At 41.4% G+C, this 16,413-nt stretch overlaps 2 protein-coding genes across 3 annotated transcripts; both read right to left on the bottom strand.

Annotated features, from left to right (window-relative positions):
• Positions 1–61: 61 nt before the first annotated feature.
• On the bottom strand, positions 62–3,700 carry LOC136441902 (tripartite motif-containing protein 3-like). The gene has a single exon (XM_066438454.1). It carries the CDS (start codon positions 3,482–3,484, stop codon positions 1,313–1,315), a length of 2,172 nt encoding a protein of 723 aa, XP_066294551.1. The 5' UTR covers positions 3,485–3,700; the 3' UTR covers positions 62–1,312.
• Positions 3,701–6,533: 2,833 nt separating this feature from the next.
• On the bottom strand, positions 6,534–15,810 carry LOC136441739 (cytochrome P450 4F12-like). 2 transcript variants are annotated; one of them, XM_066438188.1, is made up of 12 exons: positions 15,595–15,810; positions 13,936–14,098; positions 13,544–13,623; positions 12,287–12,427; positions 11,728–11,834; positions 11,358–11,482; positions 10,465–10,580; positions 10,038–10,171; positions 8,739–8,866; positions 7,872–8,044; positions 7,368–7,481; positions 6,534–6,825 (listed from the first exon to the last, which is right to left on the bottom strand). In XM_066438188.1, the coding sequence occupies exons 2-12, from the start codon at positions 14,071–14,073 to the stop codon at positions 6,549–6,551; spliced, it is 1,533 nt and encodes a 510-aa protein (XP_066294285.1). In that variant the 5' UTR covers positions 14,074–14,098; positions 15,595–15,810; the 3' UTR covers positions 6,534–6,548. The 2 variants fall into 2 exon arrangements, with proteins under 2 accessions (XP_066294285.1, XP_066294284.1); XM_066438187.1 differs by lacking the exon at positions 15,595–15,810 and having other exon boundaries at positions 13,936–14,350.
• Between the last annotated feature and the right edge of the window lie 603 nt (positions 15,811–16,413).

The raw sequence follows: 16,413 nt of genomic DNA, 5'->3' as shown, positions 1-16,413 counted from the left end.
TTCACGCATTGGTAGCATCACTTGTCGTACGGGCAGGGTGCAGAGCAGATGCACTAGAGGATAAGATAAGATGTATTTTATTGGTTTATCGCAGTTAATATACACTGAATTGAAAAACCAATGTACAGTACGTTCACAAGTTTCACTGCTGTCGGCGTACATAATCTTATTCGTATATAAAATCCAGTACATAAAACACATTATAGACAATGTAGTCACTCCAAAAAGAATGACAACAATCACCAATATGGTGCAGACAAAGATACTAGTTACTGAACTGTACATTCCCAAGGCAGACACACCGAGATTCAGTAACCATACTGCAGTTTTGTGAGGTACGGTATCGGCGAGTTACTGAATCTCAGTGTATTTGCCCTAGGAATGTTCAGTTTGTGCCCAGCATTACGTGTGCATCTACCCGAGATTTCAGATCTTCTACTCGGCAGCCAGTGTTCGAATTGGGAACCTAGCAGGGATCTGCCAAACTTCAAAAGTCTCAGGACGCTGCTGCTTGTTGTAGATTAGAGGAGTAAAGGACCTGAGTATTCAATTCACTTCAAGCAAGCATTTAGACAGCTAGCTCGAATATATTCTGATGTAAGAAATCATTACATTTCTTGTAGAATATACATTTCTACTAGCTCCACTTGATGAGGAATACATTACATCAGCAAGAATGATGGTTTCAAAAACAGAGGGTTTACATTTTGCAAACCATGTCTAAAGCAACACATCATTGGAGGTGCTGACCGAAAAGAGCTTCATAATAACGACAAAATACAAAGGTTCCGTTATGTCTCTGATCACACGTACATATCTATACAAAGTCTCGTATCATGAAACGTTTTTATATAGCACAAACCGTTTTCCTCATTAAAATCAATAGATATATCAATAACTAGTTAGTGAAAACCAACCAGTATGATGATAACAAAACAACACACCAAAATGAAAGTTCCGAAACACCACACCATGTTTGTTTGTTTATCTGTATTGCTAAAATACATCATGTACTTCCTTGAGTTCCTTTCTAATACTATATAGATTTTAAGATTTTAGACTTCGAAACATGACTCGACCTTAATCGACCTCAATTCAAAGTACAATCAACTGAAGTTACACAATTACTTAGCAAACCTAACATTGAGAACTAAGATTAATATCAAAATGTTAAAGGGAGGTCAGAGGTCTGAATTGTATGTTACATGTTTGTATCTTGTGTTTTTTCACCACCATGTATCCAAACGTGATCACTGAATTGTGTTTGCTCACTTCTGTCCATTCTTTGAAGCATTCTTTAAATGTTGTTAGCTCACATGTACCTGTAGAGTTCTATACAATGTTCCTCGTAACACGCTACCGCTATGTAGCCGTCAGGCGTAAGGGCAACTCCAATGGCCTCGTCGCCTTTCACCGTCGCCACCTTCCGTACGAACGTCCCGTCAGGCCTGAACACCTGCACACGGCCGCCATCTTTATCACAAACAATGACATCACCTGTCTGATCTAGTGTTATACCTCTCGGGCCTTGTAGCTCGCCGCCATTCTCACCTTCCTTGCTAAAATCGAACTTCGAGTTTCCGTCGAGATCAAAGACAGCTATTTTGTGAGTGCCGCCGTCTGTGACGAACATCACATCACGTGACTCATCCACTGCGATAAAGCGCGGGTCCAATAAGTGTCCCTTGCCGATCTCCCGGATGAAACCACCGTCTGGCTGCAGGAGAAGACAGGACGTCCCGTCTGCCGCCACCATGCGACCGTCCTTTAGAACTGCCACGTCAGTTGGAACTTGTATACAGTCAGGCTTGAACGTGTTCAAAAGTTTCCCTTCCTTTGAGTAACGTCTGATTCCGTGGTCTTTGTTGAACGACGTCACAAGAAAGACTCCATTTGAGTCGACGTCGATTCCGTACGGGTCCTCGCCGTCAACGGGGAAGCTCCTCAAAGGATGCCCACTGTCTGCGTCGAATATCTGGACTCGCTTGTTGCCCTGCTCCACGACTACGATGTTGCCGTCCGTATCAACAGCGACCCCTGCCGGTCCGTTCAGTTCCCCCACCCCGCTACCCGGGCGTCCGATAGTTAACAAAGGGATGTGACTCTCCTGTACATTAACGTCAAATGGACTCCCTGCCACCTGTTGCGAGTTCATCTTGACCTTTAACTTATGTTTGCCCGTGACGGTGGGAAAATACGAGATTTGCCACACGCCTCCACTCTGCACCTGTAGTTGTGTCATGACGTCATTTCCAGACGGGTCTTTCATGTTGGCTGTAATGGCTCTACTGTTTGTGACGCACGGACAGCCATCTTTGTTCATTGTGGTCAGTAGGGTGAAACACTGAAACCCCCGAACCGCTGGCTTAACGACGACTTTACACTTCGAGATGTCTGTCACTAATCCTCCAAAATCCCCCGCTTCTTTCTCAAAGTCCAGAAGAGTTGTGTTCTCTACGAACTGAAACTCGCTCCAGTTGGACTCCAGGTCCAGTTGTTTTGTCAGTAGAGTTTCTACCCTTGTTTCGACCTGGTTACCCACTTCCACGACGTGCACGTCGCCTCCGCGTTCTACAGCTTGTTGACAGAACGTTTGTGCTCTCGTCAGTTCAGCCAGGTCAGACTCGATAGCTTCCTTCTTTGTTTGAAGACCTTTGCCATCGACTCGGCATTGTTCTTCAATCTGGTTCAAAATGTCCTTTTCGCGCTTTTGAAGAATTGCAACAAGTTGGCGGAAATGCCCTTTGGCTTGCTTAGTGGCTACTTCTTTAGAAAGGACCATCTTTGACATCTTCCTGTCGACTTCTCCAATGGAGGCTTCAATCTCCTTCAGGCGGGGGTCTATCCTTTGGAGAAGACCTCTCAGCGTTCCTTTTTTCACCTGTGCGACGGTCGCGATTTCTACTGGGTTGTGATCTTTGCCCGGCCGGTGGTCGAACACGGTACACGCTGTACATACCCAAGCGTTACAATTCTCACAGTAGAAGACCAGTTCTTGGTTCTTGTGCTTGTTGCAGTGTCGTTTGCGCTCAAACTTGCTCACGTCTCGTTCTACTTTAAGTGTCTCTTCGGCGGTAACTTCGTGGTCTTTCGTAGCGGGAAGTTTGCAGTGTACGGCGGTGCACGACTCGCACATGAAAGTCGTACAATCGGTGCACCAAGATTTCTGCCCCTCCACATTCCCCTCGCACACCTGACACGGCGTGCCCGGCCCGGTTCCTTTCTTCACAGCCGCGAAGTGTATCAGGTTGTTGACGTAGACGTTGGTCTTTAGTCCGTCCACGCCTAGGTCAGTTAGACTGACATGTGTGCGGCAGGTTGGACACTCCAGCGGGTCCTGTTTACCGGCCCATTCCTGCAGACACCGAGTACAGAATGTGTGCAGACATGGCAGAATCCTGGCGTCTCGGAAGTTTAGCTTACAGACGGGACACGTCAGAAACTGCTCATCGAAGTCGTCGCTCAGTGCCATCTTGCCCGCCATTTTAGATTCAGACGACAGTTGCGGTAAAAACGACTTCTAACGTTTTGACTCCTTAGCAACGATGCGCTCAAACTAAGGCGGGTCTGACCAAACCTCCTTGGTCTGACCAGTGGTTCTTGGAAGGTAGCTTCGGCCAGACAATGACTAATCATACCACGTGACTGTATATCACTGCCAGAGGTGTCGATGTGCTCTTTGTGTGAATTTGATGGGAAAACTTTCAAGAATGTAACAAAAGGTGACTCGAGCAAAAATGTGTGAAAGGGATGATGTGAAGTATTTTGGGAAAACCGTGAAATGTGAATAAACCATAAATGCAAATCATATACCCGAAAAGTGGAGCGGAATGATTTTTGATTGACAGAAGTAGGGTGTCGTCTATTCACAGGCAAATTCAGGGGTTGAAGATACAGTGAGCAAATAGGGCAAGGACACATTGATATGGCAAAAGGCCTGGGGCATTGTTTACTATGCATGACACCCCCACAACACAAACAAAATTATCTGACACGAGTAGACAACTTCTTCAGGTTAAATTCTTTCACCTATGATCACTCATCCGCATAATTGTCCATTAACATGATCAAGCCTCCCACTACCATTCCTGTATTCCCTCACTTGTCTCGAGACCCGAGAAGAGAAAGACCTCTGTATTCAAGTAATCGGCCTGACTACAAACTCGGTATAAGTCCTTTATTCTAACATTAAAAGGGGCCAATTCCAAAGGCCGTGGAAATCAACAGTCTATGGTCCTTGGACATCTCTCTTATTGGACAAAAACCCGTCTTGGTACCTTTTACGGAAAACGTGATGTGACGTCAGTGAAAAATATGGGAAATTAATGTGAATCATGAAATGTGGATACTAATAAACAACCCGCCTGGATAGTTATCGGCCTATCCTGGTCTCACCGAGTGAAGCGAGCACCCTTCCATTTGGTAACTAAGTCGGTGTCCTGACTGATGTACAGTTCTTGGAACGTCACAGTAGCTGTACATGTTGATGACTTTTATCAACGGAGGCGCGTTCAGCTATGACGTATGACTTAACAATAATCTCATTAGTCTATACCTTATCTATAGGTCTAGCTCTTCAGCACGCACAACCAGGGCTGCCCAGCAACTAGCTTGTGGCTATCATGGCTAGCCCTGCCGAAAGAGACAATACAAATGGAGTTTGACATTATATGGGCAGAATAACAACTCCTTTGATTGATTGTACTGCCGTAGATTGTGTACTGGATTGCAGTTTGGGGTAGTAATTATGTCAGTCAGCAATTATTGATACTGGTAATCAGTTCGAAGTATTTACCGAGAGCAACGAGTTTATCAGCCTGGTAACCATACCACCGGGAGCTCCCCGGTATCTCTACGGCACTGGGATTCGTGCCCACCCGCCTAGTCAGATTACCGCGCTCGGGGGTTGTTTTACGGGCTTGGCTTAATTAGTTAGCTCCTCTACGGAGAGGAGATCACCACATATGCCATCTAAGAAGACAGGCTGACAGAAACATGCCAATGTATAGCAGACCTGGCCAAAAAAACAGTGTACCAGTGAAAGTAGCATTTTTGGTGACGCCTTAGAGGTGGAGGCATTTTCAGAAAGTTTCTCTCTCTTACTTCCAGTATTGAACTTTATTCCACATTAAGACCACATTTACTCATTGTATTACTACTTTTTATCATAACCTCTTTTCCTTAAAAATCAGTTACTTGAAAAAAATGTTTTGTACACGTTAACAATGTGAATTGCAATTGGCTGGTTATAAGCTGTGAATAAAGGAAAATGCTAGCGGTAATAATAAGTAAGTAAACATTGCTTAATAAACCTGAATAATAAAAAGAAATGATAACGATAATAAACTAGGTCATTAAACATCACATTTACCTTGCATACATGCTAAATGAATAAATAAAAGTAATTGACAATAGGTAGATAAAACATTAATATTAGCGATACATCAGTCAAAAAATCAAGCATAGTTATTAAAATGATAATGATGGCAGGTTAATAAGTAAATTTTGCGTGAAGTTAACATAAGTGATAATTAGAAACAACAGTATTGATGATAGGTAAATAAGTAAACATTTTGTGAACTGAGCATAGAATATATTGAAAATCAAATAGAAATAGTGATAATAGGCCAATTTGACAACATATTTGGATCATATTGACAAGTTGATGACATTTCCATCTGACCAGGATATATCACGAGTAGTATTGAAGTTAAGCCCACAACAGGACAGTCGGGTTCCTAATCACATTGATACCGAATTCAGAAGAAACATTTCCCTTATACTTTTAAAAACGTTACACTGGGCAACGCGGAGATTTTTAATTGTGAAAGTTAATACGATATGATCCAACTATGCACAAACTCCTATGCATTCAGAAGAAACCTTTGCATTAAACATATACTTAACGTACCGTTACACAGGGCGGATTTTCAGTTGTGAAATATGAGACAATATGAAATTCTCATACAAATTCTCAAACAAAATGTCCTGAAATTTTCATACATTCTGTTTACGTTAATGCACATGATCTGGGCCTTTATAACTGTAGCAACAAACATGTTCATTATAAATGAAGTACCTATTATTAAGCTATCAGTGCCTTATGTATATACACAGTACCTATCGGGTTATACCGTTAATGTATTTATTTTCGCAGTAGTTTTATTTCACGGTGGGCTCAGGGAAAATGATGTTTTTGCGGTGTTAAAGTTTGTGGTTGAAACAATTCTGTAGTACAGTAAAATAACAAAACGCACATTTGCAATTTATAATTTCGCGGTAACAAGTCTCACCGCAAAAACCGCAAAAATAAATCCACTGCAAAAATTTCACGATCTACAGTAAGAGTAACCCCAAATATATAAGACTATTTAGTATAAGGACAAATATCGAAACTCCACTCGATGCTAACACTATATCAACGACTTATGCTAGCCCTTTATATTTCTTTCGTAATACCTCTATTTTGTACTATGTTTGATCAATAATTGTTGCCATACATTGTACCGTGTACATTTGTCGTGCTATATATCTTCTCCTCTTTTTTATCAGGCCGGCGCCTTGCTAACACGTAGACACAGCGGTGGGTCTGGTCTCAATGTGACCCTTTGCTTATTCTTGTACTCCACTCCTGGAACCGGATCGAACTGGAACTGTTGAACCAGCACGGCCGTGACGGCTCGCATCTCCGCCAGGGCGAACTTACTACCGATGCACGTCCGCGGCCCGGCGATGAACGGCAGAAATGTGTAGGGGTTCCTGTTGGAGTCGCCGGCGAATCGTTCAGGTTTAAAGGTGTCCGGATCTTCCCAGTACTGAGACAACCTGTGGAAACAAAATATTTTGCACCTTTAATTTTCTTGCGAATTAAACTCATGTGCCTATTGTATACCCGATACAATTGAAATGCACGGGGCGAGTAGCACGTTAGACTGGTCAGAAAGTGACACTTGAACCAAACTGTTACACAATGTTGTTATCATCCTTTATCCAAATTGTACTTCATTTTTGGTATCTGTAACTGTAAAGCACGGATATAACCACCCCTTTCGATGTATCTGGCTTCACAGGCATACGGCAGGGAATCAGCTGGGTATATTACGCTGATTGAAATTATTCCCATCTTTGTGGTGGGATTATAATTTTGTATATAATTAGTCACAGATTGAGTTCTTTTAAAAAAAAATCATCTATATCCAGGGTTAGCCAACTCAGTGAGTCACACTGCTAATTGCAGTGGGGCCCTGCGTTACAGATAATTGAGTTTTATAAGTGTGTTGTTATTCATACTTTGCGCCCATAATTTTGCAAAGATAGTCGCACTATCATACTCCATACATGTATGCAGACCGAAATATAATACTGACCTGTGCACCACCGCTGGACTGATCTTGACAAAAGTGCCTGCAGGAATGTGGTACTGCCCCAAGCGGTCGTCCCTCAGTGCCTGTCTGCCTGTCATAGGGGCTGGTGGGTGCAGCCTGAAGATTTAAGTATGAAATGCTCATTTTCATAAACTGCTGACTCTATCATTGTCGATTGTATGGCAAGCAAGCAAGAGTCATATTTCTTTGGGTGGGCAAATTTGTATCAAGTCTTACCAAAAGATGTGTAAGGCACGTAAAGGACTAGGCATTGCGTACATCTGCTAGCGTGCTAAAAGTAGACCTGAAGCACAAAGGATAAGATTCTCAGAGAGCTAAGGGTAAGTTCGTGGTATATCTAAGATGACAGTGGAAGAAGATGAAGAAAACCGAATGCAGTTGCAGGACGTCTCAACGACTGCAGATACAGAAACCAGTAGATGATGAGGTATATAAAATCCAATATTTCATATTCATTTCGCACTCTATCAAAGATGTTTTACTCACCTCAGAGTTTCTTTCACAACCCACATCAAGTAGGGGATTTGGTCCAGGAGCTCCCAGGTGATGGGCGTGTCGTCGCCTGGCAACACAGCCCTGACCTCCGACCTCAGGCGGTCTTGTACGTCCGGATGACGTGACAACTCCAGCAACAGCCATGATAGTCCAGCGCTGGTCGTCTGGGTGACGTGATTTTTAAAGGTTATCACTTGGCACTAGTGCTTTTTACCGTGCTGATAAATGCAAGCGCCACAAACTTAAACAAGTGTTCAGCCTGCAAGTGTTCGGAGACCTCGTATCTCTGTGAACTATTCTGATTATGCAAATGACTTACACATTTACATGATATATGCTTGGTCATGTACTAATTCAACTTTGACATGTCGCAATATTGACAGTCCAGGCATTTACCACTTAAACGAATTACGGCGCTTTGGCATTAATTATGCAAATTAGGAATTTATTTGCATAATTGGTATCTGTTATGTTTCCGCTGCCATAAACTGCGTATGTTACATGTGCGTCATATAATGGAAGACACTATAAATAAATATTCTCCTTATTAATTATAAAAATTCAGTCCCAATTTGCACGATTTGCACTTCATCATGTACATCTCTGTCTAAGCTACCTGCATACTAAATATCCTGGAAATCCCTCGTTCCTTTGTTCAGTTATTCTCATTGGAAGATTTTGACAAAAACGCCCTGCAGTTCCAGAGCAAGCTGCTAGGGGGCCCGAACCTAAGCCATTTCTTCCCTACAAGACGTTCTAGAGTTATGCTTGCGGAAACACAAGCGCACACACAGACAAAGCCAAAACTATATCTCCATTTTTCATGGAGATAATGAATTTACGATGTTTCCTTCCTACCTCTTGTCCAGCGACCATGAAGGTCATGACCTCGTGCCTGACGACCTCCTCAGGTAGCCCCTCCCCCGTGTCTCTGTCTCGAGCAGACATCACAAGACTCAGGAGGTCGTTGGGGACGTTGTCATCATCTAAGAAAGTTTCCAAAAAATCAGTTCTCTTAAATTTGGCTAACGACAACTTAAAAGACTTTTGTAGTGAAGGGTACTGTAAAGGCAGAAATGTTCGCGGTGGTTTTATCTTCGCGGTAAAGTCTTTACCGCGAACTTAAAACCACCGCGATAAGCCGTTTCACGTGTGACTGTAGCGCTTATAGTATTGTTTCAAACGCGAACTCAAAACCACCGCGAACACTCCAGTTTCTCCCTGGTGCGAAATTAAATCCCCGCGAACATTTCTGCATTTACAGTAGTTTCCTAGCAGACTCTCTAGGAGTCCTGATCCGGGAAGACGGTTGTTTTAAGCAATTTATGCTCTAAAATCATAGAAACTCAGTGGGTGCCATTAGGGTGGTAAGGGTTGTTAACTTAGAATCTAACGGTTCTGGGTTTGAATCCCTAGTCTGTTACCATGGTGTTGGAGACTGTGATAACTGATTTCCACGGTGACAGAGAATCCTGAGCTGATGACCTATTGGACTGACTTTCACTATAGTGACAAATCATTCTGAGCTAATTGGTTCTCATTATTTTCTCCTGGCTTGGAGGTGAACAGCCACAAATTCTGTAGTGTCAGTGAGGGGCTTGATGGACCCCAGCTGAACAGTGAGAGTTTGTGTTACACAGGCTATGTCTCACCTTGATACGTTGATTAAGGTTAGACATCCAGGTAATACGATACGCCAAACATAGTTACTCAAACAAGGAATAAGAAAAATATTTCTAATTATGTTGAGCCCAACATACTGTTGGGCGCAACATATTGTGTTCGTATGGTTTCTTTCTCCTGTCAAATCTTGTAATCGACTCAGCTCGGTCGTCCCTGTACCAACTGAGCTGAAATTTGGTATACAGGTAGAGTGGGTAAATACCCTGGGAGCTTTTTTTAAATTTTTTTTCGATATTGACCTTGAAAGTGATTTTATTGAGGTTTTTCTAACCAAAAAAGTCATTGCAGACATACAACAAACGTTAGCCTCTATGCCGCAGTCGCTTTTTGCATGTGGAGGGAAATGGGCGAAACATGTTGCATTTGCTCCCGCAAATGCTGCCATTCTAGTTTTTATTTTGATTTTTCTTTTAATTTTTTAATTTCAAAATTTTATACAGTTGCTTGAGTAGCTATTTTTGGCGTATGCCTCACTTTGATCTGGATTTTCTTGGAGCCGTTTCCTTTCTGCGATGACGTCATCTACAATCTGGTCACACAGAGCCCGTCGCTGGACGAACTCCCCCGTCGGCACAAAGAATGAACCGGCAGAGAGCAACGTTATCCAACTGAAATTAGATGCAGAAAATATATCAACGTCAACTCTGATGATTTTTCAGGGTACCCTAAGATTGCCACATTTAGAAAAGGTAAATCTAAAGATATTTTACTGATGCAGCATCAATAATCCCTGAGGTATCCACGCTTTTGAGGAGGCATCAATAACTCGTCAAATTAAAGGAGCTGTGGCATACATTATCCAAATAAGGTGACTTTCATAGTTTTAAACAATATTGCTTGGCAAAGGTATCGGATCGTTAAACTCTTGTTGCTTTTGATTGGATGATTTGTAACCTAATACCTTGGTCCTCCGTCTCCTTGTAACAGTTTGGTGACAGTCTGGCTGACGAAGTTGTCCGGTTCTCTGATGGAGTTGAACTCATAACTAAAGGCACATTTACCAATAATGTCCAGGGTCTGCAAATCAAAACAATCACGCCGTCAGGGTTTTCATGTTCAACACAAAATGTAGAATTATTGTGAATCTTGAAATTTTTGTGGTGGTCTTATTTTTACGGTGGGAAAATTATGCAAACATGTATCTCCATCGTATTGCAACTCTACTTAAGAATCGTTTCAACTGTACATGTGAACTTAACACCCAGAGCATTTTATGAGGCTTGAAAACTGGAAATATTCTAGTTGCTGTAATCTTTATGAAATTGACATTTCATGCCACTGTTAACCACATTTGCGTACGGATTTCTTATCAAAAGTGCTCAAAAGCGGCACAAAAATAAGCTGCATGGTGATCTTTTAGTTTCACGCGCCTAGTGTAAATAGACCGGTACCATAGCCCCGCCCACCTCCGTCAAAACGTAGAAATGCAAAATTAAAACATAAAAATGCAAATATTTGACGGACATGTAGTCACTCTGTCATTGGTCGAACTGCTAAATGTGATGGACAGTCAGGCTCAGTCTATTAGGGCTTGGATTTTCTATCAGTTCTCACCACACAACGACATCGTATCTTTGCTCCTTTAATGTCGATATGTAATGGTATTGTGTTATTGAAACTTACTGTGTGTAGGAATGACTAGAAATTGGAGTATTTTATTCAAGTTTCAAGCCTCATAAAATGCTCTGGATGCCTTTAAAATTCATACGGAGAAAAGCCCTTTCTCCTCCTAGCATAACATTATGTCCCTGCAAAAATAACTGAATTTACAGTATGCCACTTCAGCTGACTAACCAGTCTCCCCAGGTCCTCTTGAACTTGGAGCTCTACGAACCCATCTGTGGCAGTGGTGCCCTCTAGCTTGTCTTTCCAGTACTGCACCAGCACGTCAGTCCATTCCTGGAATGTTTTCACCATTCCTACAACATAAGATAGGACAGGAAATCGAAAATCTCATGCCTCCGTAAAATGTTGAAAGTTTCGTAAATTTCCTGATGGTACATTTCACACATTACATGCTCCTGACTTTTAGCCTTAGTACAATCTTCAGGCTTTGTGGAGGATACAGAAAACTGCGCTCTTTTGGACTGTTTTCACAGTGACAATTCAAATTCTTAGCTCCTATTAGTTTTCAGATCTGTGTCCTAGCTTAGAAACAATCTACCTTTAAGGTTTTCCCGTTTGAAGGCAGGGTTCAGGATTTTCCTATGCATGGTGTGCTCGGCGCCGCTCACGGCCAACAGTCCTTTCTCTGCAAGAGCAGCAAATGCCCTGCAGAAAACGGCAACAACACGATATAATAGCTGTATAGAAGACGATATAATAGCTGTATAGAAGCCAACACGTTTCTGGACGAGTAGGAGTGACCTGATGTGCCTTTCACATTGCTGTCTACTTACCGTAAGATAGACGGAAAAGTATCATGCTTCACCTCAGTTGAGGATGATGTTTTGACTGCGTTTTAAGTATCTTTCATAGTAAATATCAACCCATGAGATGACCTGTTATATATAATCAAATGAAATTTATTTTCCTCACTTACTTGATATTAACTCTGGCTTAATACTAAAAGTGAAATACAATAGTGACAGCAAAATCTTTAAAAAAATTGCATTTAAGTGTAACTTAAGAATTAGTGTATTCCAAAAATCTTTCTGAATAATATGGGCTTTGTTAAGTAATATCACTTCAAGTTCAACAAAGCATGATTGTGATCAGATCACCTTTTTAATAAAGAGGGCCGTTCATAGTTGGCATGGTTGGTGACCAGGATATGTTTTATGGCATCAGGGTCAGCTACCAGAACACGCTCGCCTCCGAAGGGGACAAAATATCTGGATATGGGGCCGAGCTCCCGGGCTCTTCTGCAAAGGAAAACAAAGAGTCTTCATGAAATATTTTGATTATGCAAATGACTTCCACATTTGAATAATCTATACTTGATCATGTACACCTTTAACTTAATTATTCAGGTCACAATGTTAACAGTCCAATCATTTATACCACTTAGAAGACCTCACCCTTCGCCAAATGAATTTAACCTTTTCGGCTGATTTATTATTATTGTTTTTCATTAATCATGCAAAAAAGTCATCATTTTCATAAATCATATCAGTTGATCATCTTCTCCACCCAAATAGCAGAAGTTGTATTAAGTATGACAATGTTATCTTAACAAAGAAGGCTATTGTACCATTTTCTAATTAATTATTCAAATGAGGCCATCATTTGCATAATTTATATTCTGCCATGTTCACCTTCACATAACTTCCAAATGCCACAAGTATGAAATCCCAGTTTTTTACCAATATGAAGTTACAGTATTTTCCCGTAAATCATGCAAATTAGGTCTTCATTTGCATAACTTTATCTAACAATATCCCTCTATGTCTCAGTTACATATGTTGCATTTTTTCAATAGTCTTATGACTCTTATCATTGAATGGAGTGGGTTTATACAATTTCCCCATTGATCATGCAAATTAGATTCTGGTTTGCACGATTAACATGTCATTATATCAAACTCAAACATCACTTAAGCGATCCACATATCAAAAACAAGTATACAGGTTTGTTGGATATCCCTTTGTAGTTTGACCACTAGCTGTAGGGCCCATGGGAACAGGCCTTCCAGCAGGGAAATATTTGGCCCAGTTTGGCAACTAACACGTTTTAGGTGCCACATGCATGAGAGTCTTTATCATGCAATACAGCTGATCTTTAAACTCTCCTCATCAATTATGGTAATTAGGTGGCCCAAAATCGACATTCACCTTTCCATTCCCAACACCTACTCATATTCCAAATGCCATCACAACCCATCAAGACGATCTAGAGATCTGCTTGCGGAAATTTAACAGACACACGCACAGACACAATGTCGAGACGAGAACTGTTTACAAGCCAGGTACCTTCACCTTTGACACTGCACATGCGTACTCGAATTTACAAATGGGCTTATACTGGCAACATTAACAGACCTGAGACTTGGAACAACGGACTGCTCAAGGTGATCCTCCCGCGACTGACCAACGATAGGATTGAACTTGGCACTGGGCATCTGGGGGAGGCAAATTAGAAGAAACGTGGTTAGTCATTACTGAAGGTTAGACACGGTGCATTTTTCTGAAAAGTGAATAAGCACCCTGAAATCAGTGTGTTCTACGTGCAGACTGAAAGATTGTAAAACTCGCCTAATTCTTTTCAAAAAGTCAATGTATCATTTCGTTGATGAAGGTTAGACATCCAGGTAATAGACATTTCAAAACAATTCACAATTTTATCCAGTTGCTTGAGTAACTATTTTGGGCCTATCATGTATCATTCTTTGATGCGTTTCTACAAGATCGAATTGACTGCAGTTTTAACTTACCAGTCTGAGTGGAGAAAAGTACATGGGCCAGAGAAACAGCTTGTAGGTGAGGGACACAACCAGGAAGGCGCAGAGGGCCAGGAGCAGGGTGTTGGCATCTACAGCTGTATTCAGCTGTCTGTACAGGTGCTGAAACATGCTGGCAGCTGTGGAATGTAATCTCCTAGAATGCACAGGAAAAACAACAAGAACCTGGGTATTAAAGATCTGAACCCATTGTATTATAACATGACATAGTTGACTCATGTCATATCTGTCAAGTTATCAAGATACGGTAAAATAATTATGGCATTACATAAAACGCCGCAATGTATTGCTTTAATCATACCGCGCCAACATGTTCATGACTTCCTACGAAAGGAATGGCATTTGCGAGGTTTTGAGTGCTACGCAGACTATAATTAACCAACAACTGACAAATCACAAATATGCCACAAATTAAGGCCGTTGGGGTGAATGACCTAGCGAACGTTCTTCAAGCACAGTCCAGTATACATACTCAATGACACGTCGGATTATTGCCGTGGGAAAATATCAGGCGATAGCTTTTAAAACAAGATGTTACAACATCAACAAAGAAAATAAATGTGGCTCGGAGAGTACTATACAAGGGAAATGTTCGCGGGGATTCAATTTCGCGGTGGATTTTTAGTTCGCGGTTGAAACAAGGGGGTAAAGGCGGGCAGATGACAGAACAAAAAATATTTGCGAAAACCGGGAGCATAAACCACAAGAACACATCCCCTATTAACGTAACATGACCTATTTACGTGCAGAACCTATTTACGTCCGGTTTGGCTCATGTCCACATGTCGCGGTGTATTATGCCAAAGCCTGTTCTAATGAGCAATAAAGAACATCATAAGTATGATCCTTAGCCATCTCTTTAATTTTTGCACAGCAAAACATAATGGCCATGCGTTTACCACATGAACGCCACGTGCCGCTTATGTGGGGGAAATTTACAGATAAACATTGTTTTTTTCCATCGCGTTAAGCAAGTGGCCGGACAGACATAGTGATTTTACTATCATTTGTCTGCAGACTACTTTGGACATTTACTGTGCATTTTTTTCTGGTCTATGTTCTTCAAGCATGGCGCTAGAAGGGAAAAGATTCAGAAGTGGACGATAATGGGTTACCCTAGCACAATTCTTCATCATATACCTCAGTATAAATACATGCTCGCACGGCGTTAAACAGGCGGAGAAAAACATACAGACCATGCATTTTCTTTTTAGAAGAGCTGTTATTTCTGCCCATGGGTTTGAAATTTGGCTCTGTCCGCGCAGTTTTAAGATAAATACGTTTTGAATAAATTGGACGTTAACTGGTCACCTTACGTTACGTATACAGTATTCTTTTTACTTATTTGACTTCACAAGTTAGAAGGAGCAAGAAAACTGTAGGGAGCCGGCAACAGAAGCCTAGTTTCTCCACAAGTCCTCAGAAAAAATACAGAGCGTATATCGGGATGTTCGCTAGGTCATTGACCCCAGTGACCTTTGGAACCTATTTGTTAGATGTGGGTTAAGGAATTACGGCAGTCTTCATTAAAAGTTATCACCAATTAGACTGTCTTCTTGGTAAACCAATGGAGATTCAACACAAGACTCAAGTAACGAAGGAAAGCAGAAAAGACATGGGAAGGTCACACACCTGATTTGGCTGTCTGTTGAAAACCTTGCCGACGTGACCGATGTTGGGAAAACAGCAAGAAAGGGCTTGTTTATCTAGAGTACACCTATCAGTTCAACCTATCAGATTCGATGTTACAAAAGGTAAAGGGAAGAAAGACATGCCAGATCCAATCGGAAAGAGGGATACATAACCTTTAGGTGATTGTGATGACTGCAGGTCGTAACCTTTGCTCCCGTTTGTGTTAAGAGGTTTGCTGTTTAAACAATTCAGGAAACTGACACGACTTACATATCATGTTATATGATATAATATTGGAAATTACATTATATCATATTACTTATATGAATTTGCATATCAATTCATAGTTCGTGTTCGACAAATCTTGCTCAGTGTCACTGACGAAAAGTAGTGGATGCTACTTGAAACGTCTGACCGTTTCCAAAATCATATCCAGTATTATTTGGCGTATCTTATTACCTGGATGTCTAAACTTCATCGACGTGACAGGACGTACTATTTTACTTCTATTTACGTTTGTGATGTGATTGCGGAAAGTATGAGTCGGTCCAGTTGATTTCACTACATGAAATACGAGACAAACACTGGTTCTTACAAATATAGGTATAAAAATACCAGAGAGCTGTCACTAAATTGATTAAATCTATACTATTCACATACGGGGAAGTGGGTATGTGCCAAAATGTCGCTCGAATGAGCACAAGTACAATGTGTTCTGGACTTCATAAAGTACGTGTTCCGGCTATGTATACGGTTGACTTAAGGTTGTCTGCTACAATTTGCCTACATCACAGTCTTACACACACAGGACACTTGTCG

Source organism: Branchiostoma lanceolatum, chromosome 9 (assembly GCF_035083965.1).
Source record: "Branchiostoma lanceolatum isolate klBraLanc5 chromosome 9, klBraLanc5.hap2, whole genome shotgun sequence".
In the NCBI taxonomy this organism is placed as follows: Eukaryota; Metazoa; Chordata; class Leptocardii; order Amphioxiformes; family Branchiostomatidae; genus Branchiostoma; species Branchiostoma lanceolatum.
The sequence above is the reverse complement of the archived record's forward strand: the minus strand, read 5'-3'. Positions and strand labels throughout refer to the sequence as shown.